The sequence below is a fragment of the Cydia strobilella genome, chromosome 23 (assembly GCF_947568885.1).
Source record: "Cydia strobilella chromosome 23, ilCydStro3.1, whole genome shotgun sequence".
Taxonomy (NCBI): Eukaryota; Metazoa; Arthropoda; class Insecta; order Lepidoptera; family Tortricidae; genus Cydia; species Cydia strobilella.
Window position 1 is genome coordinate 9,461,407 of NC_086063.1, and position 18,276 is coordinate 9,479,682.

General features: G+C 39.1%; 1 protein-coding gene across 10 annotated transcripts in view; it reads right to left on the reverse strand.

Annotated features, from left to right (window-relative positions):
- The window catches only part of LOC134751859 (ryanodine receptor), a 175,998-nt gene that overhangs the window by 32,257 nt on the left and 125,465 nt on the right, over positions 1 to 18,276 (reverse strand). For 7 of the 10 annotated variants that reach the window (XM_063687375.1, XM_063687374.1, XM_063687372.1 and 4 more), the window contains 13 exons: positions 17,466 to 17,609; positions 11,731 to 11,836; positions 11,339 to 11,483; positions 10,694 to 10,806; positions 10,281 to 10,352; positions 9,950 to 10,108; positions 9,377 to 9,480; positions 8,747 to 8,770; positions 6,628 to 6,751; positions 5,564 to 5,676; positions 3,504 to 3,597; positions 2,867 to 2,995; positions 1,396 to 1,536 (listed from right to left, as the gene is read on the reverse strand). In XM_063687375.1, the coding sequence (XP_063543445.1) occupies positions 1,396 to 1,536; positions 2,867 to 2,995; positions 3,504 to 3,597; positions 5,564 to 5,676; positions 6,628 to 6,751; positions 8,747 to 8,770; positions 9,377 to 9,480; positions 9,950 to 10,108; positions 10,281 to 10,352; positions 10,694 to 10,806; positions 11,339 to 11,483; positions 11,731 to 11,836; positions 17,466 to 17,609 (1,468 nt within the window). The remainder of the gene's footprint in view (positions 1 to 1,395; positions 1,537 to 2,866; positions 2,996 to 3,503; positions 3,598 to 5,563; positions 5,677 to 6,627; positions 6,752 to 8,746; positions 8,771 to 9,376; positions 9,481 to 9,949; positions 10,109 to 10,280; positions 10,353 to 10,693; positions 10,807 to 11,338; positions 11,484 to 11,730; positions 11,837 to 17,465; positions 17,610 to 18,276) is intronic. The other 3 variants (XM_063687371.1, XM_063687368.1, XM_063687369.1) reach the window with 1 other exon arrangement.

Sequence of the window (18,276 nt, forward strand, 5' to 3'; positions counted from 1 at the left end):
GTTCACCAAGGTTCGGCAATTAGTCCACTACTCTTCAACTTGGTCATGGATCTTATAACCAGAGAAATCCAAGCTCCATTGCCGATGAATCTCCTGTACGCGGACGACATAGTACTCATGGCTAACACAGCAAGCAAAATGCAGGATACTCTACATCTCTGGGTTAACGCCCTAGAACAAGCGGGCCTCAAAGTCAGTCGAACCAAAACCGAACACTTGCAATGCAGGTTCACTGGCAGAAACCAACAAGCAACTGTCTGCTACCCCGACTTGACACCGGTGCCTAAAGTTACACATTTCAAGTACCTGGGATCGGTTATCTCAGAAGATGGCAAAATAGAGGAAGATGTGGCGCACCGAGTAAATGTTGGCTGGCAAAAGTGGCGCACGCTGTCTGGAGTACTGTGTGACACTCACATGCCCGTGCGAACTAAAGGAAAGGTCTACAAGATGGCTGTTAGGCCAGCGCTGCTTTATGGATCGGAGTGCTGGCCTATCAAGGAAACTAACGTGCAAAAACTCCATACAGCCGAAATGAAGATGCTTAGGTGGTCCGGAGGTGTTACACGGCTTGATAAAGTCAGAAACGAGTACATTCGTGGCAGCTTCAAGGTAGCCCCTATACCTGAAAAACTCACAGAGAACCGACTCAGGTGGTACGGACACGTGATGCGAAGGGGCGAAGAGTACGTTGCCAAAAAAGCTCTGAACCTGCCGGAGAAAAAGAGAGGCCAGGGACGCCCGCCGTCAACATGGTGGACCAGCATGACCCAATTACTTAAGAGAAACAATTTACCCGATCCGACAACCCTCGACAGAATTTCGTGGCGCAAAATAATTAGGAGAGCCGACCCCACCTGAAGTGGGATGGAGCAAGGAAGAGGAAGATTAAGAGGCCGTCTAAGGTAACTTTGCACCAACTTGAGCAGAACCATGTGAGGCAGTGCAGTTTAAAAGTCATAGAAATTTGTTATTAATGATGACATTATTACAATTTGTCATTGCAAATGCCTGGAAGTGCTGGTTTAGTCTGACTCTATAATTAATGTTAAGTTAGACCCCGTTAACAGCGCTTGAGATCTAATCTATTATTTCATTACATACCATTAAAGCATCCATAGTAGTAAGCTTGAAATTTAATAATACAGTTCAATTTTCACGTATTAAATAAAGAACGGTACGGATATGCATTTTCATAGCATTCACATTTTAATAAAAATGATAATGTAATTTATTTGAGTACACTTGTAGTTACTTTAATACGAAAAAAATCTACTAGCACATTTTTACAGTTTGACATCAAAACGTGATTAATTTAAACGTAAAATTAAAGAACTATTCTATATTATGTATATCTGTCAGCCAGTTCAATGCAAAAAAAAAAGTTTCACTTACATGTATACTAGCTTTGCTCTCTTCTTCCCCGGCTGCTTCAGCCTCCCCTCCCCCCTCCTCTTCCTCCCCGCCCCCTTCCTCTTCCTCTTCCCCGCAGGACTTCGCTATGATGTGCGCGTACGACATGTATAGGGGATCCTCCTGGAAATGTAAGATTCGAGGGTGAAAAAGATCGTATGTGAACGTGAACTGTATATCAGTGAAGTTCTCTTAAATACTTTTACACAGAAACAAACAGCGAAAAATGACACATATAAGATAATTACACTTAAATACACACATAAGCCAAAACAGTTTCCACTACTGAAATTAGATAATTATGGTTGCTCAGACAAGACTTGTTTGTACAATTCAATTGTTTGTACTATCTCTAGATCTATTGCTACAGAAGTAAACAATGCGAATTTGAAACCACAAACATGACATGCATTAATTTAATTTAATTTTACAATAGTAAACTATCAAAATCAATTGTATTATTTGCCCTATTAGTAGTAGAGTAATATATTATATTATTTTTTTATTTGCTCTTAATTGCAGAAACAAATTTTTGTACTGACGTAATGAAAAACATGTTAGTTTTCAGCGATAAAACAACCTGTTTAATAATTGAGCGCCAAAATAAATAGGATAATGCTTGTAAAACAGATTTTTTGTGGTGTTTACTCAGACGGCTAGAACACAACAAAATTAGACAATACGTATTACTTGGCAGCATAGAGTAACTTATACTAGAGCGGTACTGTCATAGTAAATTTTGTAACCCCAGTAAATTCACTGCCATCTGTCGACACACTTTAAAACTAAAAATAAATATTTATAAAATACGATAAACTGTATTTAAATATGGATAAATGATTTTTTTATTTGCATTAATTATTTTTTTGATTTTGACCCATGTTCTTTCACTGATATGCGTTAAAATTGTTAAATAACAAACGAAACCGTCAACGCCATCTATACGACAGTAAGCCAAAGCTAGTAGCGCCCTCTGAACGAGAATCAAATTTTCTTGATTTTCGAGGCACGTTTTTTCCTTAGACTGTATACATCTATTACGGAGTTATATCTATCTTTGCTTAGCAGTGAAACATAACAATGACATTAATTTCTTGAATTTGGTATCCAATCTATTTACCGCGGTTTCACATAAATGTGAAAAAACGTGGTCGTACCAGGGAGTATTTACCTGGCCGGAATACAAGTATAGTATTTTCAAATAGCTTACGTAGGTGACAGCTGTCATCTCTATAGAATGTATAACTATAAACAGTAAAATCTCACAAAATTGTATTGAGATGACAGTTGTCACCGTACCCAAGCTATTAAATTTGAAAATAATTTTTCGTGAGTTTTTATTGCAACAGGAACGGAAAAAAATTCCCATCAGTGCCAGGGGATGTCTTTCAATTCTAGCATATTCTAGTCATAGCATAAACTACTTTATCATAATAATAACATTGATCATTACCTGCAAAGCACCAGATCTCTCAGTCATAGCCCCTCTACAGAAAGTGGTGACCAGCTGAGTGAGAGGGTCCGGTTTGCCTTCCTCCTCCACCACGTCGCTCTTTTTCAGTTCTGCGTCTTCAAATGATTGCTGGAATGTGCACTCTATGTTAAGCGACGTAAGATTTAGATTTGATTTTTAGGTTACAGTCTTCCTAATCACAAAACACGCGGTGAGGATCAAAATTTAATCATTGACAAAATATAATAAAAAATATGTTAAATAAATTTAAGGTAAATTAAAGTTCGCATTTGTATCTAAATTTATATGAATTTCATGTTAACTATTGCACAATAAAGTAATTTACTACTACTACTCCTACTACTACTACTACTACTACTACTATTACTACTATTACTACTACTACTACTACTACTACTACTACTACTACTACTACTACTAATACTAATACTACTACTACTACTACTAATATCATAGCTGCAATATTTATAGATGGCAATGTACTGATTATGCTTCAACTATTTCAAACCTTTGATCATGCATTGACTTTACCAAAATCAGGTAAGAATTGAATTTTAAATAGGTATATTTTAATTTATTTATAACAAACATGAACCATAAAATTAAGTATGTTTACCGTCAAATCTTCTATCATGACTTCTTGGCCAATGTTTTCTTCTTCCAACCATAGCTCGTAATAAGTTCTTGCAAATATGTTGCATGCTCGATGCCTGTTAAAAATAAAAGATTTTAATATAAACTGAAATAAATGTCATATACTAAGAAAAAGTGACCAAGGCCTCCAGTGCCCCAGGCTGGAATCGAACCAGCGTCCTCTGCTATCGCGGCCATTCGGCCACCGGGCCACGGCGGCATAGGTCGTTTTTTTTTTCAAGTATATGCACTTCTTACTGAAGGCTATGGCGCCCCCTGGCCATCCCTAAGGTAGAACAGTATGGTTCGACCTTCTAACTGAATCATACATGTGACTCCGAGCTAGCGAGAGAGATGGCGCTGCCAATCAATACTGTTAGAAGTATTAAGTTAATTATTTTAAGAAAATATTTTAATTTGTTCTAATACTTCTAACAGTATAGATTTTAAATTAATTTTTAACAAGCAGAAACGTCTGCGATCGATGCTATTAAGCTTAGAATAAATTTAAAAAAGTGGAAAAATAAGTTATTCTAAGTATAGATTTTAATATAATTCCATAGAGGATTTATGTTTTAAGTGATAAGAAATATATTGTAACACTCAATTATTTTATTATAAAATATTAACTAATTTTTTTTTCGGTCAAGTAGTCAATCCAATATTATAGACATTATCAGTGGTAATATCTCTGTGTGTGTCTGTGCAGAATAAATAAAGCTAGAGTATTTAAATTATGATGTAATTTACTCAAAACCATCATAACACAATGGGTATTCAATAACGCCCAGTAGGCTTAGCAAGAGTGGGCCACGATAGCACAGGGCGGACACGCTATACATCAAAAATCACTTGCGTTTCTATGTGTGAACGACACGTCTGTACACGCGTCATGCGTCATAGTGTGAGTAAGTTGCTTAAAAACAGTACTGAGCGGGCGGCAAACGGCCGTCAATCTCATGTCGCGGGGCGAGGTAATTCGAGTCGGAGCGGGGCGGTGCGTGGCCGTTCTGTATGATAATACTATTACTTATTCTGTGACGATAGTATCTTACGCGAGAAATATTGTCGCGGTAAAAGATCTACAACATCGGCAGCCATTCTTGTCGTGGGTAACGTTAATCTGAAAGCATTAATTACGGTATTATATCAAGGCAACACACCGACTCATCTTGTAAAGATGCTGTGACCGCAGACAGGCGACGGCGGCGCGCTTTCTTGCCGCACAAAGCAATCTCTTCCAGTTATCACATCGGGGGGCCGGCTTTGTCGCCTGTTAGTTAGTCCGAGCAGCGTGCAAAGCCAACTGCTGTTAGAGGTTATTTATTAAAAACAGGCAAAAAAATTACAATGATTTTTAAAACTCATGGAAGTTTTGTTATTAATTTTTTTAAAAACAAGTACTTAAAATGGAAAATAAAATGGCTATGGATTTTTTATAGTAAACTAGACAGAGAGCCAATCATATTTCAATCTTTCCTGCTTGGCACTGAATGCCATTGAAAGAAAACCAATATTTCACACAACGGCGGATGAATATCTATTATTTATCTTATACCTTATAACGAGCAATTCTTGTATATATATATATATTTATATATTTCGGGAATCTCGGAAACGGCTCTAACGATTTCGTTTCAATTTGCTATATGGGGGTTTTCAGGGCGATAATTCGATCTAGCTAGGGCCTATTTATGGGAAAACGCGCATTTTTGAGTTTTTATATGTTTTCCGAGCGAAGCGGTCTTCCAGATATTCCAGATATTAGATTAAATACACACACTAAGTTAAAGAACAAAAACAACACAAAACAAACATATATTATATACAACAAAAAATAACGGAGACTATTTAATATTCGAGCCTCAAATATTCTCTCAGCAGTTTTTGAAATCAGACCAAGAAACAGGATTATAAAGTTAGTATAGACAATAACTATCCTTAAATTTATAGACATACGATAGAAAGTTCAATGTAACGTAAATTATATAAAAAGTTAGTATGCCACACAAAAATCATCCTTAAAACTATAAACATAAGGACCTTGTGAGAGAGTGTAAGGATAGACATCTGAAGCAAGCGATGACGGCACGCTTCCGTTGAATAGATACCACAGAGCGGTACACGTTCTTACTCATTTGCTGGGGATGGTCGATCTAGGGAGGGTAATCAATACAAACAAATAAATAAACTAAATATAACACTAAGCAAAGAAAGTAAAAAAACATTAATAAGTAAAATATAAGCATCCAAAATAATTAAAAGGAATTTCGAACTTAGTGAACATTTGAGAAATCACTTCACCAAATAAGATGTATTTTTTTTATGTTTCAATCGGCAACCCGAAATAACCAAATAAGTAGGTACAGATGACAACAACCAGTTTCTAGGTGTCCAGAGAGTCGCGACATTAAAAAGAGGTTTGACTGTAACATGGATTTCTTATTAGTTAATCATTTTTAGAGTTCCGTACCCAAAGGGTAAAAACGGGACCCTATTACCGACTCCGCTTTCCGTCTGTCTGTCACCAGGCTGTATCTCGTGAACCGTGATAGCTAGACAGTTGAAATTTTTACAGATGATGTATTTCTGTTGCCGCTATAACAATAAATACTAAAAACAGAATAAAATTAATATTTAAGTGGGGCTCCCATACAACAAACATGACTTTTTTGCCGTTTTTTGCGTAATGGTTTTTAGAGTTCCGTACCCAAAGGGTAAAAACGGGACCCTATTACTAAGACTCCGCTGTCCGTCCGTCTGTCCGTCTGTCTGTCTGTCTGTCACCAGGCTGTATCTCATGAACCGTGATAGCTAGACAGTTGAAATTTTCACAGATGATGTATTTCTGTTGCCGCTATAACAACAAATTCTACAAACATACAACAAACATGATTTTTTTGCTGTTTTTTTCCGTAATGGTACGGAACCCTTCGTGCGCGAGTCCGACTCGCACTTGGCCGGTATTTTATTATAAATATTTGAGTTACGTTATCACACGTCCAAGATTTTTAACCGTAAAAATCACATGGGGATTCGCTTAGGCTGTATTGTCTCCTCACACTAGTTGCCTCTTTGGGTCGATGTAGATATATAAAAAGACTTACCATATGCAACCCGAAGAGTACTTTGCTCATAGCAACGATTCTTTCCACTGTATCATCAATGATCTTGGCTTTCGTCTCCGCTGTGTTGTCTGCCACTGCCGCTTTGCTCTTCGACCCTAGTTTGCTATGGAAAAAAACCGGAGTTATCATTGTTTGACATAATGTAGTATTTTCTATAAAAAAAAAGGACTTTATTGTCGATGGCGCTTACGCTATTATTAACGATGCTCCGATATTAACACAATGCCGCGAGACGCGTTGCAGCGTAAGCGCCATCGACATTAAGGCAATAATTTTCGACAATAATTTTCTTTTCATAGAAAATGCCCATAATTATTGAAAGTCATAATGTAATGATTGTCAGATTATCATTGGTCATAATTCTGAAACCGTTAACTTTTCAGGATTTTCGTAAGGTTATCCTACAGATAGGTTAGGTTTGTTTTATGGCAATCCTGAAAAGTTACGCGTTTCTGAGAAAAGTCAAATTGTGACTAACGGAAATGCGGACATACAATATTGACTTAAAACTTTATGGGAAACAATAGAGAACCGTAATCATCATCATCATGATTTTTTTTTCTAAGGAAAAAACAAAAGTCAATAACATTACGATACCTATATAGGGCATTTTCTATGAAAAGGGACCTTATTGTCGATGGCGCTTACGCCGCACAGCGTCGCGCGGCATTGTATTTATATCGGCGCATCGTTTATAATGGCGTAAGCGCCATCGACAATAAGGTCCCTTTTTATAGAAAATACCAAATATGAATTTCATGTTATTAAAGTTGTTTTACTAGAGACAAGCAAATATTAAGACTCGTGAAGTGGTACAAAATATCCCACCTGCATATTTCACAGCTGAGGCAGATGACAACTTGGGCCCCTCGTAATTACGTAGTAAATGAAGAGTGAGTGAAAAGAGAGTTATTCTGAACACTATTGCAAATAGACGTGGGAAAATTATTGGACACTTAATACGACACGACTTCTTTAAAACTATCCTGGAGGGGCGGATAAGAAGCAAGCGGGGTAGAGGAAAACCCAGACGCAGCTTTTTAGATCAAGTGAAAGAAAAATTAGGGGTCGTGTCGTATCAAAAAGTCAAAGAGCTGGCACAGGATAGGGAACCCAGACGCAGCTTTTTAGAAAAAGTAGGGGTCGTGTCGTAGCAAAAAGTCAAAGAGCTGGCGCAGGATAGGGAACCCAGACGCAGCTTTTTAGAACAAGTGAAAGAAAAAGTAGGGGTCGTGTCATATCAAAAAGTCAAAGAGCTGGCGCGGGATAGGGAATGCTGGAAGATACTCCATCGACAAGAGAATAACTGTCAAGTTAATGATGATGATGAATTTGCAAACGCTATATATGTGACGTTTTCAACCAAAAGGTACCACATTGTCGCTTGTCGATAAGGTTGATTTCTAATTGAAGCTATATGGGAAATAGCGCCTTACTGACAAGCGACAATAAGTACCCTTTTGGTTGAAAATGGCACATATAGTTTACAGAGCCTTTAGCTGTCTCATTTGCTTTTACTATACCTATTTTGCACATATTTACGCATAGTTATTTAATTGTTAACAAGCAAAAACGTCTGCAAACAATGCTTAAAATAAATTTAAATGTAAGCTTAGAATAAATTTAAAAGTGGAAAAATTACTGCCTTGGATGAGACTTGAACTCACGGCCTCCAAGGAAGTGATTTTTCCACTTTTAAATTTACGCAAAGAGTTCATACACCTAAGAAGATAATTGTGTTGTTTTCAATCAAAAGGTACCACATTGTCGCTTACCATAAGGACGCTCTGACAAGTTATTCGTATAGAGATACAATCCCTTTTCGTCCATATGGTAAGCGACTACGTGGTACCTTTTAATTGAAAACGTCACAATTTAATTAAAGCCATATAGACACAAATGTAAAGCAATTTGACTAAATACTTGTAGAAACGATTACTCTAATACGACACAAGATCAACAACATGTAACTAATATGACGATTATGAAGACATTTACAACTACAACTGCAACATGAAATATTGTAGTTTTAAAAGCAATTACATTTTTACTACTACATACGTCTGTAACGACATCTATAACTACACTACAGTCTTACTTGGACCCGATTTTATCAAGCCGCCTGAAATCGTAAGTTATGTGCGTTAAATTTGCGATCTATTTTTTAATTTGGTAAATAATTTAATGCAAACAATAGGTATAATCCATATGTCGAAAACCGGTTATTTTAGGAAACCGGTGTTAATAATTTCCAGCGGTTTATTAACCAATTAAATGAAAAACCGGTACTTATAACCTAATAACTGTTGACTGTTGAACTAACCAAAACAAAAATAGGAAGAAACATTTACACTATTTTACAGATCTTATCAGGATACTAATAGCAACATTAGCAACACACTAAACTATAACCATACCTATTTGCCAACCTTATTTCGTTGCAAGACGATATATGTATGGTCATTTAACTATATCGACAAAATTTCAAAAGAGGCATCCATTGTCTTATAGATATTTTGCTAAAATATTCCAAAAAGAGAAGGAACTTAATTTTTAAAAAATCGACCAGTCAATGAACCGGTTTCAAAAATCGGTACCGAGGGAAAATCGCTGTAGCCTTATCCAGTTTACAAAACATTCCATATAGCCTTCTCTATATTAAAAAGTATTTTGAACCGGTTATAGAACCGGTCAGTAAACCGTTTTAATAAACAAAACCACTATTTACCTATATAGGTAGTGTTGCCACGACATCTCGTCCGCAGGATCTATTTTGTCAGGCAGCGTGAGCTGGATCTTCGCGAATTCTGCCACGTCTTGTTCTGTCATTTTCTGTAAAGGAAATGTATTGTTAGCAAACTTTGTAGTCAATTATATGAATATAGAATGGTAAAAAGTGGTCCCGCATACAAAAATAAATCGTAGAAGGTCCGATATATATCAGTCGCTATCAAAAATTAAGTGTGTTTCTCTGAATTGCGATACCTCTATAATTCTTTTCGTTGCGGCGCCAGCGATGATTAATCATTTAGTTTTTTTTATTTATCTCACAATTTTTTTTAATCTACATATCCTTACTTTCAGGAACCGATCCTTGCAGTGCTGAACCAGCTCCTGTTCTCTTCCCGCGAATAGATTGAGACCAACTGGGAGAAGACGTTTAAGACAAGCTACCATCAGGGAAGCTTGGACTTCCTTGTCCTTGTCGCATTACTCAAGGACCAAGCCATTAGACCAAGAAACCAAGATTCCGTTTGGGTTACTGAGCTAGGGCGGTATGCCATCGCTATCGCAGTCCTACCTTGAGGAAGCGGTCCTTGCAATGCTGCACCAACTCCTGTTCTCTTCCCGCGAATAGATTGAGGCCAACCGGGAGAAGACGTTTAAGACAAGCTACCATCAGGGAAGCCTGGACTTCCTTGTCCTTGTCGCGTTTCTTGTCACGATGCTTCTTCTTTTTCTGCATTTGAAATTAACATGGTTACTAGCTGTACCGATAGTAGTGTAGTATACTAATTTAGACATCATTTAATTTTAAATCCAGTCTGTAAATATCAATGAAAGAATAAATTTATTTTTACAACATTTCAACAACAAAATAAGAAAAATCTGATGTTTTCATCAAGATTTACCTTGCCACCACCCTGAGGTGCTCCTTCGACAACCGTGGTCACCCTTCTAGTTGCTGTAGGCATGATCAGCACCTGTGCAAATACGAATAGATTTTCGATTTGATATTGTCTCCAGAACGGTTATGGCACATTCAAATGTTTTCATGTACGCCCTTGAGTTCCTTAGCAGTGCTAGTAAAATTATTCAAATAATCGACTTAACAAAAGGAAAGTTTAGAATCGTGACTCGACTTACAAAATGTCTTCTAGGCCCTTGCAAAATCAAAACCCTCCCGTTATTTTGATAAAGGGACATTCTGGGGGTATTACACGAAAATGGAAGTTAGGATATTTTCCAGCTAGTCCGTCGGTCCGTCCTTCTCTTTCTTAATCTGTCCTTAACAATTGATTGACAAAATAAGTTGTTATCTTACCATGTTATCAATTTCATTGGCGGATATAAAGTTCTGCTCCTCCTTTAGGAAGTACTGACTCTTGGACCAGATGTTGAATATCTCTGCAACGTGGTTGTATAGCTCCTCAGCCTCTGTTTATAGAAATAAAGATACCGTTAGTAAGCATTCTAAAACTAAATGGTAATAACATCAGCAATACATTTTACACCACTTAGCCTGGTAGCCCTTATCTCGTTAGAATAAGGCTTACTGATGGTCAATGAAATGACAACGATCGAACAGCTGTATTTAACTATATCGTTTGGGCTATATGGGTTCGCCAGAATGACTTTTGGACTATAAGATGTTCCTTAGAAGGTTCTATGGCCTTATTGAATATCCGGGTTTAGAATGATCAAATTATGACCTTAATTTAGAAAATTTATAAAGAAAATATCCTTTAAGACCTTTTTTTGCACAAGTGGCCGTATGGCGCGTATGCATCTTTCAAAAAATCGTCTACCACTTCCCTGCAATACAGCCATAAATTAAAATGAAATCACCAAAGAAATACTTAGAACACAAACATGAAATTTGCTTAACTAAACTTCGTCGATTTAGTAGATCAACTGTTGATTCTCTAAGATCTCGCTTCGGTCGGTAGATCTCTAATCTGTCACTCACCGTTAATATTGTTCCTGAGCCAATGATTCCTCTGCAGATCCACGTATTTGATGAGCAGCGGGTAGAATGAATAGATGTCACGAACTAACAGCTGCCAGTCTTCTTGAATCTGGGACTCCACTTGTGAGGTGTCGTCCGTTGAAGACTGAAATATATATATTTAAAAAAAGGTTATGAAAATATGACGCTAACTTAATATAGGAATTCAATGTCATGAAGATTTATCTGTTAAGACTGACTTTGCTTTGTGAACTGGGGTCATCTTTGGTTTGATATGAAAATCGCCATAATAAAGCTAAAGTAAGGCCAAGGTAATGTAATGAGTAAACCTTTTTGTCTACCTTGACCTTACCTACTTTACGTGTTATTGGTAGACTGCATAAACACCTCACCTTGATAAATCCTCGCAAACTCTCTTCCTTGTGGAACATAGTGTCTGTACGTTTTCTGACACGCTCTGCTAGAGGAAGGAATACGTCTCGAAGTAACTCCTCGGAACTGTTGAAGTAAATTACGTATTAAAAGAAATTTGGTATTTGCTTCAAAGCATTGATTGTAACCGGTTATTAATTTGACTTGACCGTTATTCGAAGCTTATTAATTGAGAGAGGCACGTCGTTTCCCGCCATTGTATTGCTATCTCTTTCTATCTTACGGCTATATTTCGTTCTTTTTTCCCCCACCATTGGTGGACCACCACCTGGCAGTGGGGATGAGTTTGTACTTAAACGAAATCCCGGAATGGCTCGTCATTGGCGTCTCGTTTCCCGCCGCGATAGGTCGTGTTAGCAAAAAGTACGGCTTTGATCAAATTCATTATTCAAATAAAATTGTAGCTGAAAATTGATTGTTCGTGTTCACTACTAGCAGATATAGTGAAAGGTAATTTGTGACAACTTATTCACGTAAGTAATCTTCGAGTAGCTATTCATTGGTTTCTAGTACTGTTGCACAAAGTGTTTCGAATCTACCCTTCATTTTTATTGGAAAATTAATAATTATTTTTAACGGTTCTTGCCGTTCGATACTTATTGTAGTTTTTTATTGTAGAATTATGAATGATGTAAAAGAGAAGCCTGAGGACAAACAGGATGTTCCGAAAGCAAGGCGTAGCCATATATCTAGCGAGTCAAGCAGTAGTGATAGTGACTGCTCCAGTTCCTCAGATTCGTCGAAGTCAGATTCGAAACGCAAGTGCCGTTATCGCAGCAAGAAAAGGGGGGGGCGGAAAAAGTCCCGTCGCAGGCTCCATATGTTATCCAAACAAGTAAACGAGCTGCGAGCACTTGTTAATCCTGATAACTATAACGCTCGTGTCGATGATTGTGATGCATATTCTGTGGTTTCGGATAATGTCAGTCGAGATCTTTATACCGAAGCGGAACCTCAGCCGGGCCCATCCAAGACTTTTGTTTTGGGCCTTGGAACCAAATTAAAGGAACCAACAATACCCGACGCTACGGAAGAGCAAATAAAACTTTTGTGTGAGGTGCAACGCCTCGATAATAAAGGCTGGAATGACATACGCTATTCCGAAACTCAGAAAATGTACAGTAGGTCCCCGGGTTACACTGACTTGGAGGCAAACGAAGAGGTTAAACAGTATGACACATATCCACATTTGGTGCATTCTGACAAAGCGTATGGCGCCCTTACGTTTTGTTTGATAAAACAACAAGAAGCCCTGCACGCTGCAGTGGCAGAAATACTTGATTATACTAGATCCGGTGGAGAGTTTTCGTTTGAAAACTTTCGTGAAAAGGTAAGTAGTGTCCTTTTGGGTGGTGACCTATTCAAAGTCTCTGAAGACATGTTACAACTAGTTTGTGGACACAGAGCCGAGGTGATAAACATGAGACGAAATGGAATCACGAAGCATATCAAAGAGCCTTTGCTTAAGGCGGCTATACGCAAGATACCGCCATCTAGTTCGTCGCTGTTTAACGCCGAAGCATTCACGGCCAAGATTGAGCACCATGGTGGAGTTCGTAAGTGTTTCTGGCCTCTTAAAAAGACCACTGTTTCGCAAACAGATGAGTTCAAGGCCACCACAGGCTTTTCCTCGCAGGGAACAGCGCCTCACAAAGCGCCCTCGCAGGGCTATTGCAATCATGCACATAGAAGCGACGCTTTCACATGTAATGCTCAGGCATGCCAGGGAAATGCTGCCGCGCAGCCGTTTGTGCCCCAGCGGGGTAATTACAATCATAACTATCCTTCGCAAGGATATAACAGTGGATTTAGGGCTGGACCCAGTGGTTCCTTTCGGGGACGTCGGTCAAGACAATACCAGCAAAGGCCCCAAAATCAGCCTAGAGTCGCTCGAAAGCGAGGAGCTTCCCCAGGGGTACAGATACAATAAGAGAGGTAAATATTGACAGGAGGTTCAGGGCAGGCCGGCTGGCACAGTTTTACAGTATATGGGAGAACATGAACGCACCGGACCATTTGCTACGGATGATAAAGGGGTATCGCATACCCTTCTTACAAAAGCCACCTCTGGTTTATCCGAATCATTGCGACAACAACCTAAAATGCCCACAGTCAGACGAGATGTCGCAAATCATCAATCAGATGAAAGAACAGGGTGTGCTAGAGGTAGTGGATCCGTCTCCCAGTTTCATATCAACGATGTTTATAGTGCCCAAAAGCGACGGCTCGCCCCGGCCTATTTTCAATTTAAAGGCGTTAAACCGGTATGTAATGACCGAAAATTTTGGATTGATAAATGTGCACCGCGTGCCAAATTTCATTCAGCCGAAAGACTGGCTATGCAAGATCGATTTGTCCCAAGCGTACTTCCATCTGCCGATAAGCCCATCACACAGACGATTTCTACGCCTTCTTTACGGCCAAGAGCTCATGCAGATGACCTGTTTACCATTCGGGCTCAGCACTGCGCCGAAAACATTTGCGACTTTTACCAACTGGATAGCACAGGTTCTAAGGGACAACAATATAAGAATAATAGTGTATCTCGACGATTTCCTTATTGCGCACCAAGACAAGAACACGCTCGCCAGGCATGTCAAGGTGGTCGTAAAGAAATTAGAAACACTAGGGTGGTTAGTCAATTATCAAAAATCTCAATTGATTCCCCAAAAAGCAATGGTATACTTAGGCGTCTGGTGGGATGCCTGGAGAAACCAGAAAAGACTTCCAGACGGAAAGATCCCTATTTTGATTGGCAAAATTCAACTAATGCTTTCCGCTGCGAAAACCAACCGGAAAAATTTAGAGAGGTTAGTGGGACTTTTGAACTTCGCAAGTTTTACGGTTCCAAGGGGAAGGTTGAACTACCGAGCCCTGCTAAACCTTCTGAACTCTGTGCCGCGATTTTCGAGCCAGACTTTTGCCATTCCCGAAAGGGTAAAGGAGGACTTGATATGGTGGTTGCACCATTGTCGCACGCCTTCACCAATCCACCTGCCTCCACCATCCCACTTCTTAACAACGGATGCGTCAGACTTGGCCTGGGGTGCCCAATTAGACGATCAAGCTCTGACTGGATTTTGGACAAGATCGGAGCAAAGGTTGCACTGCAATCAGAAAGAGATGCTAGCCGTCCAAAGGGTATTAGAAGGTCACTGTCAGTACCTGAGCAACTCTACAGTACTTGTTCAATGCGATAACAAAACTGTGCTAGCTTACTTACGCAACCAATGCGGAACAAAATCGAATCCACTCCTGGAACTGACATTCCAGATATTTTGCATCCTAGAGCAATATCGCATCCATCTAAACTTAGTTCACATACCCGGAAAATACAACAGCCATGCAGATCACCTGTCACGGTTGCGTCAGACTCCGGAGTGGCATCTGCTTTCGGGGGCCACGGAAAAAGTATTCTCAAAATGGGGTGTTCCCCAGATCGATCTGTTCGCGTCTCACAGGGCGCATGTAGTGATGAACTATGTCTCCCTGGACCAAAACGATCCGAAGGCATTATTTCACAACGCGTTTTCACAAGCATGGAATTACAACCTGGCTTGGGTATTTCCACCTCCCTATCTGGTCCCGAAAGTGCTAGCCCATCTCAACCAAGCAACGGGTGTGTATCTGTTAGTAGTTCCACGATGGAGTCGCGTTTATTGGAGAGCAGACATCAGGTCACGCGCTCTAGCAGCCCCGTTCACTCTACGGTCCCTGGAAAAGTTCCTGATCGACGTCACGACGAGATTGCCTCCACCGAAAGTTCAGGACATGGTCCTAGAAGTGTGGAAGTGTGGGGGTGGTCAAAGAACCTAACTGACTGGAATTCGGATCAATTAAAATTGCTCGAACAATCTTGGCGTACGTCTACCAGGAAAACTTATGACATAGCGTGGAAGAAGTGGGTCCTCTGGGCTACTAGTCATAAGGTAGACTATAAGAAGCCATCAGGTTCGGACTTAGCAAAGTATTTGTCCGATCTTCATTTGATATACAAACTTTCGTACAGAACTATATTGCTTTACAAATCAGTAGTGTCAACATTATGTAATACTGAAGATTCTGGCCTATTGAGTTCACACATTCTTGTTAAACATGTCCTTAAATCAATAGCTTTGCAGAAACCTATTGGCCAAAAACCACCTATCTGGAATATTGACGGTCTTCTTGATCATCTAAGTAAGCGTGAAATTAATTTAGAAAGTTCTTTCGAAACATCCAGGCACACAGCAATTTTACTACTTCTTTGCTCCGGCAGACGAATCCATGATTTGACATTGTTAAAAATTGATTGTCAGCACTTTGTGGAGACCGATAATGCAATTGTTTTTTGGCCATCATTTGGGTCTAAGACGGACTGCGCTGATTATAGGCAGTCTGGATGGAAATTGTTGCTGAACCCTGACTGTCAAAACTTAAATCCTGTTTTTTGGGTGAAGCATACTATTTCTTTGTTAAAACGTAGGCGTGAGTTAGCGAATATATATGATTTATTTGTTACACTAAGAGGTGCTGTTAAAGGTGCTTCCCGAACGATCATATCGGGATGGATAAAAAGCTTGTTTAAGGAAGCAGGCATTACAGCATCCCCAGGCAGCATTCGCTCTGCTGTGGCATCAAAACATTGGGTGGATAATTTCCCTGTAGACGACATTCTAGTGCGTGGTAATTGGCGCTCAGAGAATACATTCTGTCGGTTTTATAGGCGTGAAGTAATGCCTGTAACCTCTACTGTTGATTCTGTATCACACTTGTTTGAACCGATTAAGTAGTAAACTAATCTATTCTTAATAAAACTGTGATGATAAAAATATGTATGCTCATTTTAAATGACAATAAATGTTTAATTACTGATTCTAAAGTTTTATACATTTCTGTCCTGTGAATTTATCATCACGTTAGGTCACATTGGCGTATTCTTTTTCACCACCACCAGGCGATAACAAACAGGTCTCAATGAATAAGCTTCGAATAACGGTCAAGTCAAACTAATAGACGCGTTTTACCTACCAATAAAACGCATATTAATTTACTTACCTTATTCGAAGCTTATGAGTAAACTCTGCCTGGTGGCATTAATTAATTTCGAGCCAATGACGAGCCATTCCGGGATTTCGTTTAAGTACAAACTCATCCCCACTGCCAGGTGGTGGTCCACCAATGGTGGGGGAAAAAAGAACGAAATATAGCCGTAAGATAGAAAGAGATAGCAATACAATGGCGGGAAACGACGTGCCTCTCTCAATTAATAAGCTTCGAATAAGGTAAGTAAATTAATATGCGTTTTATTGGTAGGTAAAACGCGTCTATATTTCCGTTCACTTTAACCGGTTCTAAATTAAGGTTAATCGCAGTTTAAGATTTATTTGCACTGCAAATAATTGATTTTAAGAATACCATAAACAAAAATGTGAAGTATGTAAAATATTAAAAAAATAGTAAAAACCGGTTTCAACCCTAAAAATTACTCGCATTTCGCCACAATGAGGCCGTAAGCCAAGAAATAGATAGGTGTCCCAAAAAATCCTTAAATAATCCCCATTAGAAAAAAAAACAATTCTTCTTATCTTGAGATTTCGGATGATAAGTAAAATGAGACTATTTAGGAAATTCAGTCATAAAATATAAGTTCTGAAGAAATGAAACGACAGGTTTTTTTCTGAAGCGACCTATAGTATTTAAAAAGCTTAAGTACCTGTTTATGATGATTTGCTGCGTGTAAGTAGCAATACGAGTCATCCACGGTGCGTTCTCGTTGCCGATATTCTTCTTGATGAGTTTGAGAACGTTTTTAAGGAGCTGGTTCATGTGTTCAGCTGTCACCATGGTTACGTGATTGCTGAAAAAAAGGAAATGTTATGTCTTGAATTTGGAAGGGTTTCCACGGACAACCAGCATCAAGGTATTCAAAAGATATCAGGACACCAAACTGAGTGGTAACCATTTCAGTGACGTTATAAAGTCTTATGACATTTATTAGTTAAGTTGTTGCTACGAACGAAACGTGAATAAATTTTATCTAGGTACTTATTTGTTATCTATCCAACTGTCCCTAACTTGTCTTGTGATATAATAGAATTTTTGGCGGGAGGCGTAAATCTGAAGGTTATGCTTCCGATGTAGCCCACAAGAAAACGTACGAGGACGGTGGATGGCAGCACATTCTTTTGTAATGTACATGTTTATGTTTCCGATTCAGGTCACAAGATGGCAGACCCTTCAACGCGCACGGTCCCTATATTTCTCCGCGTTTAAGTAAAGCGTGCGACTTCCAAACGGGAGGTCGTAGGTGCGAACCCTGGCTCGCATCTCGCAACAATGGGTTCTTTGGATTAGAACATACTTATGTACGAAAATCGCAAAACTAGGATTGATCCCAATAAAGACGAGTCGGAAGGTTTGGTGGAATTTTTTCCGTAGAAAACAATGCCTACCCTAATTGATTCTGCCAAAAGCGAACCCCTGATACCTTTAGGGTGCAACCGGGAAACGACGAGAGTAGGCTT